At 42.4% G+C, this 15,587-nt stretch overlaps 8 protein-coding genes across 8 annotated transcripts; 5 read left to right on the forward strand and 3 right to left on the reverse strand.

Moving 5' to 3' along the window:
- Positions 1–408: 408 nt before the first annotated feature.
- Positions 409–1,341, reverse strand: FOA43_001972 (uncharacterized protein; the record flags this gene model as incomplete). The annotated part of the gene is made up of 1 exon (XM_038922277.1): positions 409–1,341. One exon carries the CDS (start codon positions 1,339–1,341, stop codon positions 409–411), a length of 933 nt encoding a protein of 310 aa, XP_038778205.1.
- Positions 1,342–1,632: 291 nt separating this feature from the next.
- Positions 1,633–3,831, forward strand: FOA43_001973 (uncharacterized protein; the record flags this gene model as incomplete). The annotated part of the gene is made up of 1 exon (XM_038922278.1): positions 1,633–3,831. The coding sequence occupies one exon, from the start codon at positions 1,633–1,635 to the stop codon at positions 3,829–3,831; it is 2,199 nt and encodes a 732-aa protein (XP_038778206.1).
- A 430-nt stretch (positions 3,832–4,261) lies between these two features.
- On the forward strand, positions 4,262–5,527 carry FOA43_001974 (uncharacterized protein; the record flags this gene model as incomplete). The annotated part of the gene is made up of 1 exon (XM_038922279.1): positions 4,262–5,527. The coding sequence occupies one exon, from the start codon at positions 4,262–4,264 to the stop codon at positions 5,525–5,527; it is 1,266 nt and encodes a 421-aa protein (XP_038778207.1).
- Positions 5,528–6,103: 576 nt separating this feature from the next.
- FOA43_001975 (uncharacterized protein) lies at positions 6,104–6,820 on the forward strand (the record flags this gene model as incomplete). The annotated part of the gene is made up of 1 exon (XM_038922280.1): positions 6,104–6,820. One exon carries the CDS (start codon positions 6,104–6,106, stop codon positions 6,818–6,820), a length of 717 nt encoding a protein of 238 aa, XP_038778208.1.
- Positions 6,821–8,388: 1,568 nt separating this feature from the next.
- On the forward strand, positions 8,389–10,816 carry FOA43_001976 (uncharacterized protein; the record flags this gene model as incomplete). Its single annotated transcript, XM_038922281.1, has 2 exons — positions 8,389–10,291; positions 10,812–10,816. The coding sequence occupies 2 exons, from the start codon at positions 8,389–8,391 to the stop codon at positions 10,814–10,816; spliced, it is 1,908 nt and encodes a 635-aa protein (XP_038778209.1).
- Positions 10,817–10,907: 91 nt separating this feature from the next.
- On the reverse strand, positions 10,908–12,461 carry FOA43_001977 (uncharacterized protein; the record flags this gene model as incomplete). The annotated part of the gene is made up of 1 exon (XM_038922282.1): positions 10,908–12,461. One exon carries the CDS (start codon positions 12,459–12,461, stop codon positions 10,908–10,910), a length of 1,554 nt encoding a protein of 517 aa, XP_038778210.1.
- Positions 12,462–12,680: 219 nt separating this feature from the next.
- FOA43_001978 (uncharacterized protein) lies at positions 12,681–14,204 on the reverse strand (the record flags this gene model as incomplete). The annotated part of the gene is made up of 1 exon (XM_038922283.1): positions 12,681–14,204. The coding sequence occupies one exon, from the start codon at positions 14,202–14,204 to the stop codon at positions 12,681–12,683; it is 1,524 nt and encodes a 507-aa protein (XP_038778211.1).
- Positions 14,205–14,632: 428 nt separating this feature from the next.
- FOA43_001979 (uncharacterized protein) lies at positions 14,633–15,502 on the forward strand (the record flags this gene model as incomplete). Its single annotated transcript, XM_038922284.1, has 1 exon — positions 14,633–15,502. One exon carries the CDS (start codon positions 14,633–14,635, stop codon positions 15,500–15,502), a length of 870 nt encoding a protein of 289 aa, XP_038778212.1.
- Between the last annotated feature and the right edge of the window lie 85 nt (positions 15,503–15,587).

Here is a 15,587-nt window from a genome sequence, read left to right on the forward strand (position 1 = left end):
CAAGGGAACTGTAATGGAGTACCATATCTGATAAGGGTTGAGTTTGTGGAAAAACTTCAGACCTCTACGCCGGAGACGTCCGAGCAGGTAGATTGATGGTCGGAAAAATGGTCGGAAAAATGGTGTCGAGGATCTGAGAGCCGAGCAAATGCCGGTATATACTACTTAGGAGAGTCCAATGTGGAATTATACGAGACGATGAGTTTGCAAACGTGGCATCAGCTGCGGAGCATTTACAAAAGAAGATGATGAAAGACGATCCCATAGAGTTTGGTTTCTTATGTAGACTGCTACTTACTTAAGGATCTACTGTAGTAAAAATCAATGTCAGTCTCAGTCAGTAAACTAGGACGGACCTTAGCATTCAATTATTCTATTTAGGGAGACTGGTCCTCATCGCTAGACTCTTTATAATGACTTCTCACAGGCAACGCAGTCATTGAAGTTGTCAGACAACTCTGCCCAACGGGCTTCATCAACGTCGTAATTAAGAGGAATCCTACAAAGATATGTCTCGCCAAAGCCCTGAGAGTGAACTAGCTTCTTTATACCAACAACTCCAAACTTCACAACGAGCTCTTCACCTCTTGATGCAATGTACTGATATTTGGCAGCCTCTTCATACTGCTTTTTCTGAACAAGATCGAAGATCTTGACATAAAGCTTAGGGAAAGCGCCAGAAAGGGCATCAACAGTTCCCTTTCCACCAACCATAAGCACAGGTAACAAGATCTGTCCTAAACCCGTGAACAAGTGGAAATTGCTCTTCTTGACCTTAGGATTCGAGGCTATCAAGGTGTGGTGAGAAACGTCACCGTACGACAACTTGCAACCAACAATGTTTGGATGTGAAGAAAGCTTGACGACTGTCTCTGGCTCAACAACGAGGCCGTTCGAAACACCTGGGTACACATAGATCATGACTGGAAGTGGAGACTTGTCAGCGACAGCAGTGTAGAAGTCAATCATTCCCTGCTGGGAGATTCCCGCTCCGTAGTAAGAGGAGCAAAGAACAAGAGCATATGATGCACCGGCTGCCTTGATGGAGTCGATCTCATCTAAAGTGTCCTCGATGGAGTTCTGCGAACTACCACCAATGATGGTAAAGCCTGGAACTCCCTTATGGATAGCCGAAATGATCGAGGCACGCTCGACCCTTGTCAAGTGAGCTGCCTCACCTGTACTTCCCATAATCACAGCACCCTTGATACCATTCTCCTTTAAAAACTTGGCATGTCTGACCTGAGTCTCGTAATCGATAGTCACCTGATCCTTTTTGAAGAATGTTGGAATGGGTGTGTAGACACCGGCTTCTGGTGGGTTAACTTGCGTGTGAGACATTTATAGAATTGCGATCGGTTCGATGAGTTGGTTAGTTGACTTAGTTCAACAGCTTCATCATTCAGCCCGCAATTTATATGCTAAACTTTGCTTCGTCTTGGAGAAAAGTGAACAACTATCCTCCGAACCGGGACATTAATTTTCCGAGGACGAAATTACCCCGCGGTGAGGGTCTTTAGACCAAAATGAGAATCTAAGCAATTTTTATAATGATACAACGACACTTGTACCTCGGCTCGTTGGATCGAATCGAGACTCATGAACCAATAAGCGAAAACAGGCAACAGACAGATGAGCAGCAGAAGCTTGAATTCCCACCAGAAGCTGTCGAAATCGTGTGATGTGTGCCGGGCCAAGAAGTTGAAATGTGATTCGGGCCAAGATTGTGGTTACTGTCGAAAGCACGGTCTTGTATGTGTGTATTCTCTAGTGAGTAAACCGGGTTTGAAGCCAGGCTATGGAAAGGATGTTTTGAGAAGGCTGACGCAGCTCGAAGATCAGAGTCGCGTTTACGAGCAGCGCTTGAGAGCCATGGAGCTGCAGCTTAGTCAGCCCCAAATGCAACAACAGCTCAGTCAGGCCCCCAAACAGCCAATACAGCCACAACAACAACAACAACTGATGCCATCAGAGAGTAGCCAACAGTTAACTCTACAGATGACTCACACCGTACAGGTACAGCAGCCTCCCACACAAATAGACATCAAAGACCCTCCGTTCTATGACGGACTGCCGAGAATCAGTACGGTTCGCAGACTAATCGACATCTTCTTTGTCAGAGTATTTTCAGTGTTTCCCATTGTCCATCCACACTACACAAAGGCAAAGATCGAACGCTACATTAAACATGTTCTATCGCATCCTCAGGGACCAACAAAAGAGCCCCCTGTTGTGTCTTTCGCTATAATACTGAATGCTCTTCAGTATACATCGCCTGATCTTGATATTAAGCTGACGGCTGCTGAAAAGGATGACCTAATCAACAAATGCAAGGAGAAAATCATCTTGGAATGCTATGCTATTTCATCGATTCCTCAACTACAGGCCATCACTTTGATGGCTTTCCATAGAGTGGCCAATGGTAGTGGCACTGAATCGTGGTCTGTCATTGGTATCGCAGCAACGGGCGTAATCAGTCTAAATATGTCGGATATCAGACAGAGAATACCTACACTTCCTTCTTCCTATAGGGACGGCCATTCACCTGCATCTACGGGTTCTGTTTCGTCGACTAATACGAAGGTGATCCGTACTAAGAGAGCCAAAATCTTGAAAGAACCTGTAGATTGGTTGGACGAAGAAGATAGAAGAAGATTGGTTTGGGGTATTGCCATATTGGATGTGTTTAGCTCCTTTGCTTCTGGTACCCCCTTGCGAATTCCTAACTCAGAGATTCAGTTTTCAGCGCCTTTTTCTACTACTGCTTGGCTAGAAAGCAGAAGAAGTAACGGCGCACTGTTCCCCAGTGGCAGCGATAAGGACGGACAAGATTTCTACGATGCCTTTAGTTACTATACACAAATCATAAAGATTTTTAGAGGAGTTCATTCTTTTTTGGCTCAGCCTCGTGATATCAGCGATAAGGGTGCCGTTGGTGAATGGTTTGTATCATTCCATCAGATAGAAACAGATATTCGTGAGTGGAAGGATAGATTACCTTTGAAATATAAGCTTCTTTTGAATTCTAACGTGCTAGATATTCGTGGTTCAGGAGCAGAACTATCTAGCATGGTCTTGTTACACTCTGCCTATAATATTGCCTTGATAAAAATGCACAGTGCTTATGGTTACCCCCATCTGGAGTCTTATGCGTTTAAGCATTCAGAGCTGTCTAGGAAAATATGTACATCTTCGGTGGACAGCATCTCAGCATTGGCAAAGCAAATAATGGAATACGAGAGCGAGAATGGTGTCAAGTTGTTGGAGTATCTTGGTCCTCACTATGGATTCAATATCTGGGTCTGTTCGAGATTGCTCATTGCAGACAGTATCTTCAGTCAAAAAGATGGCAAGACTATTGACAAGAATAGCATGAATATCAAGCTGAAGTTATTCTGCAACATTCTCCAGGGAGTTGGAAACTACTGTCCTGCAATTCAAAAGTACAACAAAATTTTGAGGCAGTTGATCAATCTGAATATATCTGTCAGCAGCGCGGTATCAGATACTAGCCCCAATGACGCTGAAAGTGAAGAGGATGACGACAAGATGGCTCCATCCCAGGCCATTGCTGACATGAGAATCAACACCGATTTGCTCTCATTGATTCTTGCGAACAAACTCGCCGTTCTCGAAGGTCAGTCTACGACTACTCATCCACCGAGCGCTTCTCAATCAACCCTTGATTTGCAAGGGATGGCTACAAAGTACATTTTAAGTGACGCAAATCAGCAGGAGAGCATGCCATTGGAGGCATTTCAGTTTGATGCGTCATCATACGGGTTTGAGGACTTGTTTGGTTACCTAGACAACAATATTTCGCAGCAATGAGAGAACTGCTGCACTGGAGAACGATAGATACTTCTTAATTTTATAACCTTGTATTATTTTCATATGATTGGAAATGAATACGGGATTGGCGGATATCAAGGGCTTTAACTTATTTTACATAAATGAATATTTAGCTAACGAACATAAAGCATAAAACATAAAACATAAAACATAAAAACCAAGAAAAAAAAAACGTTGAGAAAAAGAGAAAAAGAGAAAAAAAATCATTGATTTCTGTCGGACAATCATTGAACCGAACCATCTCAAACTAGGCCAAGGTTCACCCGACCGAAGTTTGGGGGATGTCAACGACAGCCTGACAGCAGGCTGAGACATGTAGGGTATATAAGGATGCGTAGAGATGCTCTTTTTTTGTTTTCTATTTTGTTCAGAACTCACAACATCAAGTAAGCAGTATTTTTAAACATCAATGACAGCTTTAACTTCAAAAACAGTCGTGGAATTCCCACGCATCAAGGCCATTAAGACCTACCTTCTCCAGGGTAAAGGTATTGGTGGTGACTACCACAATGTCGCCAAAGGTCACTGGTTAGTGGATAACTACATCTCTAACCCAATGTCCAAGTTCGAAGAGTACAGAGCTTCAAGAACTTCATGGGGTATCAATGTTTTGGGATCTTTCTGTGTTGAGATCGAGACCACCGATGGTACCAAGGGTTTCGCCACTGGTTTCGGTGGACCTATCGCATGTTGGCTCGTTCAGCATCACTTTGAGAGATTTATTCTCGGTGCTGATCCAAGAGACATCAACCTTCTCTGGGACAAGATGTTCCGTGCATCTATGTTCTATGGTAGAAAGGGAGTTACTATGGCCACTATTTCAGTTATTGATTTGGCCCTTTGGGATTTGCTCGGAAAGATCAGAAATGAGCCTGTGTACAAGATGATTGGTGGTGCAACTAGAGAGAAAATCGACTTCTACTGTACTGGATGTGATCCAGAGGCAGCCAAGAAGATGGGATTCTGGGGAGGTAAGGTCGCTCTTCCATTCGGTCCTGATGAAGGCCATAAAGGTCTAAGAAAGAACGTTGAGTTTTTGAGAAAGCATCGTGAAGCCGTTGGACCAGACTTCCCATTGATGGTTGACTGTTACATGTCGTTGAATGTTTCATACACCATCGACTTGGTTAAGGCTACTCAGGATTTGGACATCAACTGGTGGGAGGAAGTTTTACATCCAGATGACTTTGATGGTTATGCCCTTTTGAAACGTGCCTATCCAAATATGAAATTCACTACGGGTGAGCACGAGTACACCAAGTATGGATTCAGGAAGTTGATTGAGGGAAGAAACATCGATATCTTGCAGCCAGATGTTATGTGGGTTGGTGGTATGACAGAGCTATTGAAGATCGCTGCTCAAGCTGCAGCCTACGATATTCCAGTTGTGCCACATGCCTCTGGTCAGTACTCGTATCACTTTGTTGCTTCGCAGAATAACACTCCATTCCAGGAGTACTTGGCCAACTCCCCAGATTCGAAGTCTGTTTTGCCAGTGTTCGGTGCTTTGTTCACCAACGAGACCGTCCCAACAAAGGGTTATCTTCACCTATCCCAGTTGGACAACCCCGGTTTCGGTTTGACCTTAAATCCAAAGGTTAAGTTGATCGATGCCGCTGGTATCTTAGATCCAGCTCCTGAGAAGCCTTTGAAGTTTGAGGAGAAGACTAATTAGACGATTTTTAGATGTGAACATATAGTTTTCAAATAATTTCAATGATAGTTCTATTTGCGTTTTTCAAAAGCTTAACTAAACTCTCTGCGTTACACGGGTATCTTAAACTAGCGTAGAGTTATCGTTTCCCATACATTTAACTGAGAGAGCCGTATTGATTTAAGATTGTACAAAACAAACAATGGCATTAGAAGCCTATATATCTGCCAATGAATGAAGTCGGTATTTTCAGTCTTAATGCTATGGTACCACCAGGGTATGAGTTCCTGATCAAGTAAAAGAATACTGTAGACCAAGGACCTATTTCGAATACCTGCTTCCCAATAAAGAAATTATATTCCGCAATTTTTTTCATTCGGTTGAGTATCCCTGCTATCGGACCGGTACAGCCTGACTTGGGTTCGGAACAACATAGGTACGATGAGCGACGCCACAGTTATTCCTCACTGCCTTAATTTGGGTATTCGAACATGATTGTAGAACTCTGGAGTTTAGTATTCCAATTCATAGATTGTTCCTTGTCTAGTAGCACTTAGGAAATCAGTGAACTTTTGTTATTCTGTTCCAACACGAGATATGACTGCACAAATCATCGCCGAACAAGGTCCCGAGGTGAAGGACGCCACAGCTCCGTATCCATTTCTTTACACATGGTCCACTTCGAACGGCGCCAGACCTATGATATTGGCGGAATTGCTTGAAATTAATTATTATTTGCACCCAGTCGATTTGGCTGCAAAGGAACAGAAAAAGCCCTGGTATTTAGAACACAATGCCAACGGTAAAATCCCAACCTTGGCCTCCACTGATATCGATGGCTCCACTACCTTTGTCAATGAATCTGCCGCGATTTTGCTATATCTTGCTGACAAGTACGACAAGGAGCGCAAATACAGTTATGCCTTGGGCTCGAAGGAGTACTATGAGGAATTAGAGTGGTTATTCTTTGAACTGTCTGGTTTTTGTCCGAAAAAGGTTCAGTGGAAGTACCTAAATAATCTTCAAGAAAAGAACCAGCCTGCTATTGATGAACAGTTCGACGAGATGGTTAGATTGCTCCGTGTAATTGACACAAGATTGAAAAGTAATGGTACTGGTTATCTAGTTGGTGATCACATCAGTCCCGCGGATATCACCGTGTATCCATGGATTCGACCAGGGCAAACGGTAGGCTTCGAGGACAATATCAAAAAGCTTCCATATCTAAAGGCTTGGATTGAGACAATTGGCAAAATTCCTGCAGTTCAAAATGCTTTGGATGTAAACATGAGTCTTCAATCCAGAACCGACTAAATTCATCCTACAGTAAGTATTCTTTAGAAAACAGTCATCATTCATGCCTTCGTTTTTGAGTTTAATCATCATTGCAGTAAATGCAACAACGGTTACTTCACTTGCAAGGCTGAATTGTGAACCCTCTGAAAATAGATTTTTAACATACATACAAAGCGATGATGCGGGTTGTCCGTGTCCCAAGAGAAGAACCCACCCACAAGTAAATACGGCCGGCACAAAAAAAATACGGCCGGCACTAAAAATATACGAATGAAATATTTCCTGCCGTCTAATAAAGTAATCAATGCTCGGCCTCCTCAGCATCTGCTTTCCAAATATGGCTCTAGAAAGGAATGTGCACGCACTCGTGCATCGCCTCGGCAAATACTCGAGAACGCTGGTCTATTAATTTTATAGCCGAGTCGTACGATCATTTTTTATCGTATGACCCAGCACAGCACAACAACTACTTGACTTTAGACAACCGTCAGGTAAAGTTTAGACTGCATTGTGTACCAAAAATTTTGAAAATGGATTAATTGAATGGCTAAGCCCTATTGTTCCATGCATTGGGTTAAAGTGCTTTCTCTCAAATTGTGATGTTGACAGAGGGGGGTGGTCCAATGCTTAAAATTATCCTACTTGGAATTCATCTACAAGATTGGTCACATCATGCTGCATGAGTATGGCTACCAAAAAATTAAATACGGTCGCCGGCTTCTGCAATACAGTTTGCTACGCGTTTACGGCCAAGCCTAGTGGTATTACGCGAACGCTAAGGCATAGAACAAAAAAAAAAACGCTGTGTTGAGACGATGGCCACACAATTTTGCTGGAGAAATGACATTTGGATGTATTTTAGATTTAGCAATACCCGTTTAGGAAGGCAACGAATTTCTTCACACTTGGCAACTGGATTAGTTTTCTATGCGTAACCAATTAGAGAGTGCTTTCACACTTAACTATCATGCAGAAGAACTGATAATCCGCACTTGCTTATTTTAAAATGCCTTTTCCACAAAAAATTTATATGCACCTTCGGGGAAAGAAGAAATAAATGTTCTTCAAAGAAGAGTAATCCGCGTATTTGTTGCCGGATACAGTTGGCAAAAGAAGGGGGAAAGATGCAGAGAGAAATTTATCAAGAATCGGTTATCATCAAGGTAGAGTTCCTTCTTGAGATGTATCGCCTTGCCTAAAAGTCTTATGCTAGGCGTGCATAGATTTACCATTCTAAGACGTACAGAGGATCTTTTACATTCTACAGGTCAGAACTTTCTATATGCATAGAAATGCACCAGAAAATCTGTGTATATGGCAATTAGTGGAACGATCCACAAAAAAAGCAATTTGCAATGCAAGAGAAGTTAAGCGAGCAGTTTCATGCATCTAAATATTTTGAAGTCGTCCCAAAGCGGAAAGGAGCTGAAGCTATGCGGGTTTGTCATGTCTGCAAATAATAGAGCAAAAAACTAAGAAAAGAAGCAAAAGTAGTATAAATTGAAGCCAATCCGTAATATGTGCCCTCACAACCTCAATACTGCCTGCGGTAGGAACAAATCGAACTAAGACCACTGATAAATACCATGTTTTCAGCTTTATTCCTCAGTATTTTCCTTTTATTTCAGGAAACGTTGGTTTTGGGTATTCCAACAAGTGTACAAACCACTGTTACTGCTCAAATTAAGCCTGGTGTTGGCTGCAGTTATGGCGATGACGTTGCTTCTGAATCCGGTTTCAATGCAAAATTCTATTCCTATCCTCACTCGAACACTGCTATCTGGGGAGATAGTTCAGATTTTGACACAAGCTGGTTAATGTCAAGCTACCAAGAATTTGGTTTTATTACCGAAGTGAGCCATGTTACCGAGCCTCAATTCCAAACAACTCCCCTTGATACAACTACCGCTGAACTTTATGGTGCCGAAATTACAGTATCCAATATGACTATTGAACTTAGCGGTTACTTTTATGCACGGGAAACAGGATTATTCATATTTCAACTTCAAGCAATTGATGATGCTGTTCTTGTCTGGTTTGGTAACGGAGTTTCTTGCTGCAATTCATCAGAAACAGATGACACCGAACCTACTATTGGTGCTTATTGGGAGCGTAACTCAGACGTCAATGGAGCGGGTGTTGCGTATGTCTATATGGAGGAAGGATCTTATTATCCAATAAGACTGCTTTATAATAATTGGGATGGTGCCGCTTCTTTGCTTTTCAACGTGCTTACACCTACAAACGTAGTTATCGAGGATTTCTCGGAGTACGTCTATCAGTTTATCAGTATCGGAGGAGAATGCTCGTCTTCTACTGCTTCCTTCCCTTTTAGTACAATCACACAAACTACTGGATGCACTTCAGACACATATGCTTTGGAAACCATCACTACTGATACAGCAGGTAGTACGGTGACAAGTACTGTCGTTATTGTTGATGAGCCTGATGCACCATCCATCTGCGAAACGGGCTCCACTGATTCTACTACCGACTCTACTGAATCAACCGATTCTAATACAGAATCAACTGAGTCAACTGATTCTACTGAGTCCACGGATTCTAGTACCGACTCTACCAATACTACCACCAATTCTACTGAGTCAACTGATTCTACTGAGTCCACGGATTCTAGTACCGACTCTAGTACCGACTCCACAGATACTACTACCGACTCTACTGAGTCCACCGACTCCACTGAGTCTACAGATTCTAGTACCGACACAACCGAGTCCACTGAATCAACCGATTCTAGTACAGAATCAACTGAGTCAACTGATTCTACTGAGTCCACGGATTCTAGTACCGACTCTAGTGAGTCTACAGATTCTAGTACCGACTCAACCGAGTCAACCAATTCTAGTATTGAATCAACGGATTCTGCTACTGACTCTAGTACCGAGTCCACGGATACTACTACCGAGTCTACTGAGTCAACGGATTCTAGTACCGACTCTACCAATACTACCACCGATTCTACTGAGTCAACTGATTCTAGTACTGAGTCAACCGATTCTAGTGCCGACTCCACCGATACTACTACCGACTCTACCGGGTCAACCGAATCCACTGAGTCAACTGACTCTAGTACTGACTCCACAGATACTACTACCGACTCCACCGAGTCAACGGATTCTAGTACTGAATCAACGGATTCTGCTACTGACTCTAGTACCGACTCCATAGATACTGCTACCGACTCCACAGATTCTAGTACTGAGTCGACTGAATCCAGCATCGATCCTGAAACTGAATATACTGATTCTAGTACAAACCCTAGTACGGACCCTAGTACCGAGTCCATTGCTTCTAGTTCAAACACCGCTAATCCTAGTGCTGATTCTAGTACTGAGTCCACTGATTCTAGTTTGAACTCCGTTGATTCTAGTACAGACTCTAGTGCTGAGTCCACCAATTCTAGAACAGATCTCACAGAAAAAACTAAGGAGACGAAAACGGATATCCTTACAACAGAAGTTACTATAACTAGTTGCTCCTCAGGATGTTCCAAAAAAGACTCAGAAACATCCGTTGAGTCAACGACAACTTCAAAGCCTTATTCTAGTACCATTACTAATACGGGTTCAAACGCTGCTTCGGAACATTCCTCTACAGTCGCAACATCTGAAAATCAATCTGAAGAATCTCTTCAGTCTTCAACATCTAAGGTTTCGAGTTCTTTTGAACTTTCACAGAACTCGGGAACTGAGATAAACTCAGAGACGCAATCAGAGGCAGTCACTCCTTCCTCGACGCTCCTAACCACTATTCAAACATCACATCAGGCCAGCTCCATACTCCCAGATGTATCCACTTTCTCCGCAGCAGCCGCAAGATTCACCGATGGAAATTCACTTCTTATGACCATCTTCTTGGGCATGGTCAGCTTGATTTTCTAAGCATACAGACATTTATCATTTTCGTTCACTTCCTAGTTGCGAAAGAGCATTTCCTTAATCGCAATCTTTTATTAATTGTTAGACATCCTCTCCTACTTCTCTTCCCATAGATTAGATTTATATTCTAGACTCTATAAATAGATACCTTTGAGTCAAAATTTGAAAATTTTGTTTCAGCATTCTGATGTAGGCCCTTAGTATAGGTTTCAGCTAGTAACCTTATCTTTACGACGGATAAAGAAGTTATATGTTGGGACATTGCTCATTCTTCTCTTCAACCTCAAATCGTCAACCTTAACTTCTCTGTGAGCTGCACTATGCGGTAGATAGTAAGCGCGTAAGGGGGGTAGATAATAATTTGACTTGATAGGAAAATACTTGTATCTGGAATGGATCTTTAGGGTTATATTTTGTGGGGTTTTGTTTTCTTCAGTGACCTTTTGAGGAACCAGAGGTTTTGAAAGTCGCTTTCGCAAGGTCTTGCCGTGCTCATCCTCTTTAATGAAGATATCCATTTTATCATTGTAGAAGGATGGATTCCTACCTCTAACCGATATCGCATTCGACTTCAACATGGTAAGGGAAGCTTCTTTCTCGATTCCATCTGAACCCAATACCACAAGGTCGATCCTAACATCTAAATAGTAATAATCTTTGATAACTCGTTTACCGTTATTAGGGGTTGCTTTCTTGAACTGAAATCTGTTTAACACGATTTTCTGTTTTCCTTTAGATGGGTCCAACGCAATCGTTGACGATTCCATTAGAGTTTCCTGTAACCCTTGGGGTGCTTTGATGGATTTCTTGTGATTTATGAAAAGTGAAAGATCCACTGGACTACTAGAAAAGTTCGAAGATGATGAAACGGACATCTTAATGGAACGCACTTTACATCGAGATCCATCTTCACAAATCAGAACATGGGGAAGATCAGAGAATTCAAGTACCGTCTCAAGAACAATATAATTCCTTCTATAGCAAGCTATCGGAAATTCATCCTTCTTGCTAGTAGCGAGATATTTGTTGCTAGAGTAGAATCGACCATCCAGATTACCTGAAGCAGAAAAGAAGACCGGCTCCCCGGAAACGTTTATTAGTTGAGGAACCGATGGTGGTGGTACGGTTTTCAAAGCCAAAGGGTTGCCTTTTTGGTGACAAGACTCAGATTTATTTGACGTTTCTGTAACATTCTTTAATTTTTTAGCAGAAAGAGAACGATTTTTGGCCAAAGAATCTTGATTTGGAGAAGTCTGGTATATAGGCATACCTATTTCATCCAAAGCTCGAATGGATGCATTAGAATCATTCGCATGCAAACCAATTGGAGATCTTGAGTCAGACCCGAGCCACTGGCTAATTGACGTCATACTGGATGGGGTATAAATCTGACTCGGAGGAAAGGATAAGCCCCATAAATCTTGTGGAAAAGAAGTTGAAGTGGAAGAAGCCTGCTGATATTTAACTGCGGAACCACCATCATAATCCTGGTGAAAAACAGCCTGGCGAGTACGTGGTGAAGCCTCGGAGGCCTCTAGAGGCACTAGACTAGAATAATGCGACGTTCTGACCCCCCTAATATCGGGGAAAACGGTATCATCGACAACAGAAATATCATCAGATCCGGTGCGAGATGTGATAAGAATAGGTTTTTCCGAATTATCCGATACGGAACGTATCGAGGGCTGACGGGAGAGCGAAGTGAACAGAGTATCATCAAACTCCAGACCAGGCAAGAAAAACTGTGCGAATTCGTCGTTCATTGTCGTACAATGGTGATCTATTCAAGAGGAGATGAGAGGTTTGCTTCTTGCTGATTGCCGATATCGAGAATCCTCGTAATGAATTTCCGGGCGCGGAAAAAAAGGTTGCCTATAAACTGATGTAACATTTAAACGGTGGTATTAGACATTGATTTTATTGCGTTATGTAGATAAGTAGAGATAAGTAGTTGTTGATCAGTAGAGATAAGTAGTTGTTGATCAGGAAAGCAGGTGCTTAAACGCAGCAGCAGAAACCGCCGCACCTAAGATACTCGAATCATCAATATGTATTAGTTCAAATGCAGGCAGTCCAAGCTGTTCATGGAACCTGTCAAGAACTACCTCAACACTTTTCCTATACTCTGTATAATACTGAAGAAGAGAGCCCACAAAGTCTATGCGAATCTTATCTTCTCTAACTTCTCCTTTAAAATGATCGTTAACAAATTTTGCACAGGCCATTAACATCGAGGCCATTACTGTAGCTGCACGGTCTGTAAGAACATCGACGAGGCGCTTAATTTTCACGTGATCCTCAACAGAAAGCTCAAGAGCAAACCTTTCATCAAACAATGCCTTCGCCTCGATGTATGAGCATTCAGAGATCTTCGACACCACGTCTGTTTGAAGATGATACGGCGTAGTAAATGCCGAACACTGAGAAAGCTCAACAAATTGATCTTCAAACAATTCCCCAGAGGAAGCACCTTGGACGACTCCCAAACGGAAGGTCTCACCGAGATATCTACCTCCACAGATGTACTCCAAGGGCTGGTAAACACCATATTTAGTACGCATATAATTGTCCAAAGGAATATCTGCATAGTGCGAACATACTCCTCTATCGATCGAATTCTTGGCTAGAATGGATGCAAAACACGAGCCAAAGAATGAGAGCTCGCTGTTCACAACACGGTTGCCAACAACAAAAGATGCATTAGTTCCAGTTCCAAGAACCAATCCAAGGCAACAAGAATGAGCATACGAACCCGAAAGATATACCGAGACCGCATCGTTGACAACAGCGTGAACCCGCACGGTGATGCCCTTCTCCTGCAGCATTGCGTTCGAAAAAAGATCCGCCAAGTTCTTTCCCTTGGTATCACTATCCAACGAATAGCCCTTACTTACAACGTAGATGTAGCCGTTGTTCGGGGAGGTCTGGGTGAAGGGGAAACTCCATGAAATTCCTGTGGATATGATTTCTTGGTCGTCAAAAAACCGACCCATCTTCAACACCTCCTCAACACAGTCGCACATCATCCGGAAGAAATCGAGATTTATTACTTTCCTGTCGTTAGAGATCTCCCACGTCTTGCGTGCCAAGATCCTATATTTGGATTCTCCAAGTAAGCTAATGACGCATACTTTCAACGTGGAACCTCCCAAATCAATGGCAAGAAACGTACCTCTCTCCAGACCAGATGGAGCAACAGTCTCAGTGGATAACATGGCTCTATCTGATTGACCGTCATAAGCATTGTTCAACTCTTGATATAGTTCCTCAACCAAATATGGAACATTATCTCGGGAAAACTGCATCTCTATTTGACCCAGCATCGAGTCCAGTGTAGCCTCTTCGCCTTCTATGGAGGACGACAAGTTTGACGCTGAAGATAGAGCAGAAGAAGGTACCAAGTCTTCAGACAACAAATCTTCTTGTTCTTGCTGCTTAACAGAAACAACTTGGTCACCTCCAATAACTTGGTCGTTTCCTATGTCCTTAGTAATAGTCAGTTCCATTGAATCCGCTGTACAACGTTAAATTATACAGTTAGCAATCCGCAGCAGCTATGAATGTCTATGAATGTCCATATAGATATATATATATGGCCGGGAACATCTGTAGCCTCTCTGATTTTTCTGGTCCAGCAAGCGGGAAATACTATGTATGTAGCATACAGTGACTGGCGTTTGTGTCGCGTTGGTTGGATTCCTATCAAAAAAATGTCGCAGTGGAGTCAACATTTTACAGAATGTTACATCGCAATTAAGGCTATCTCTATTTTTTCCCGGTGATTAAAATAGTCCAAGTAATGCAACCAGTAGACAATTACTCGGATGTGGGGAAACCAGCTAGAAGAACATACAGCTCGACAACTATTATAAATAAGGGATCTTAGATCAATTGATTGATTCAGAAAAGTTTCCAACAGCTCCTTCAATTAACCATGCCTTCTACTCTACCTCACAAATATCACGACGAAATTGTCGAAAACGGATACACCGTTATCAAACAACTCCTTTCTCGGGATGAGATCGAGAAATTCTTGAAATTGTCTCGCGAGGAAATCGGTAAGGCTAGAAATGGTGACTGGCCATTTGTCAGGTTTAACGGTAAGCAATTTCCACCTTGGGATAAGCCAGAAGATGAGCCGGATATCTGGGGAGTCACCCATTTGATGCATCCAAAGTGGGGCTCTGTTGGTAAGCAATTCCAAGAATTGTATACGGATGAGAAAGTTCTAAATGTAGTTAAAGATATTCTTCAGACAGAAGATCTCAATATGGAATTGTTTAATATGCTTATCAATCCCACCAAGAAGGATTTCGATCTTCGTTGGCACAGAGACGATGTGGAAAATAGTGCCAGCGATGAGAAGGAGATGGAAATACTGGAGAGATGTGCATTTTCCGGGGCTCAGTTTAATCTTGCTTTGAAGGATGATGTTAACCTTATAGTTGTTCCTAAGTCACACGCCAGACCAAGAACAGCTGAGGAGAGACAAAAATTGAAATTCGAGCCAATCACTGGTCAATTAGTGGTTCATCTAGAGCCAGGAGATTGTGCTTTTTACAATCCTAACATACTCCACAGGGCCACCTATTCTACCAAGAGAGAAAGGGTCACCTTACATGGCTCCTACGGTAATTACAAAAATGGAAAGAATAGAGCAAGACTCGTTCTTCAGCACGGCGTTGCTGACTGGTTGGATCAGTTTGAGCCTACTAACAATGAGATCAATATCATGGCCGATAGGTTAAAGCAAGTTTCTGAGCAAATGAAGGGTAAGGATCTTGGATATTCCTTGGAAGGTTAGTTAACCTTATTATCCAACGTTGCACTCTATTTATTTATATTTATTATTGTCAAGCTCTCTCTCTCTATTACCCCACGTAAGCGAG

The sequence above is a fragment of the Brettanomyces nanus genome, chromosome 2 (genome assembly GCF_011074865.1).
Source record: "Brettanomyces nanus chromosome 2, complete sequence".
Classification (NCBI taxonomy): Eukaryota; Fungi; Ascomycota; class Pichiomycetes; order Pichiales; family Pichiaceae; genus Brettanomyces; species Brettanomyces nanus.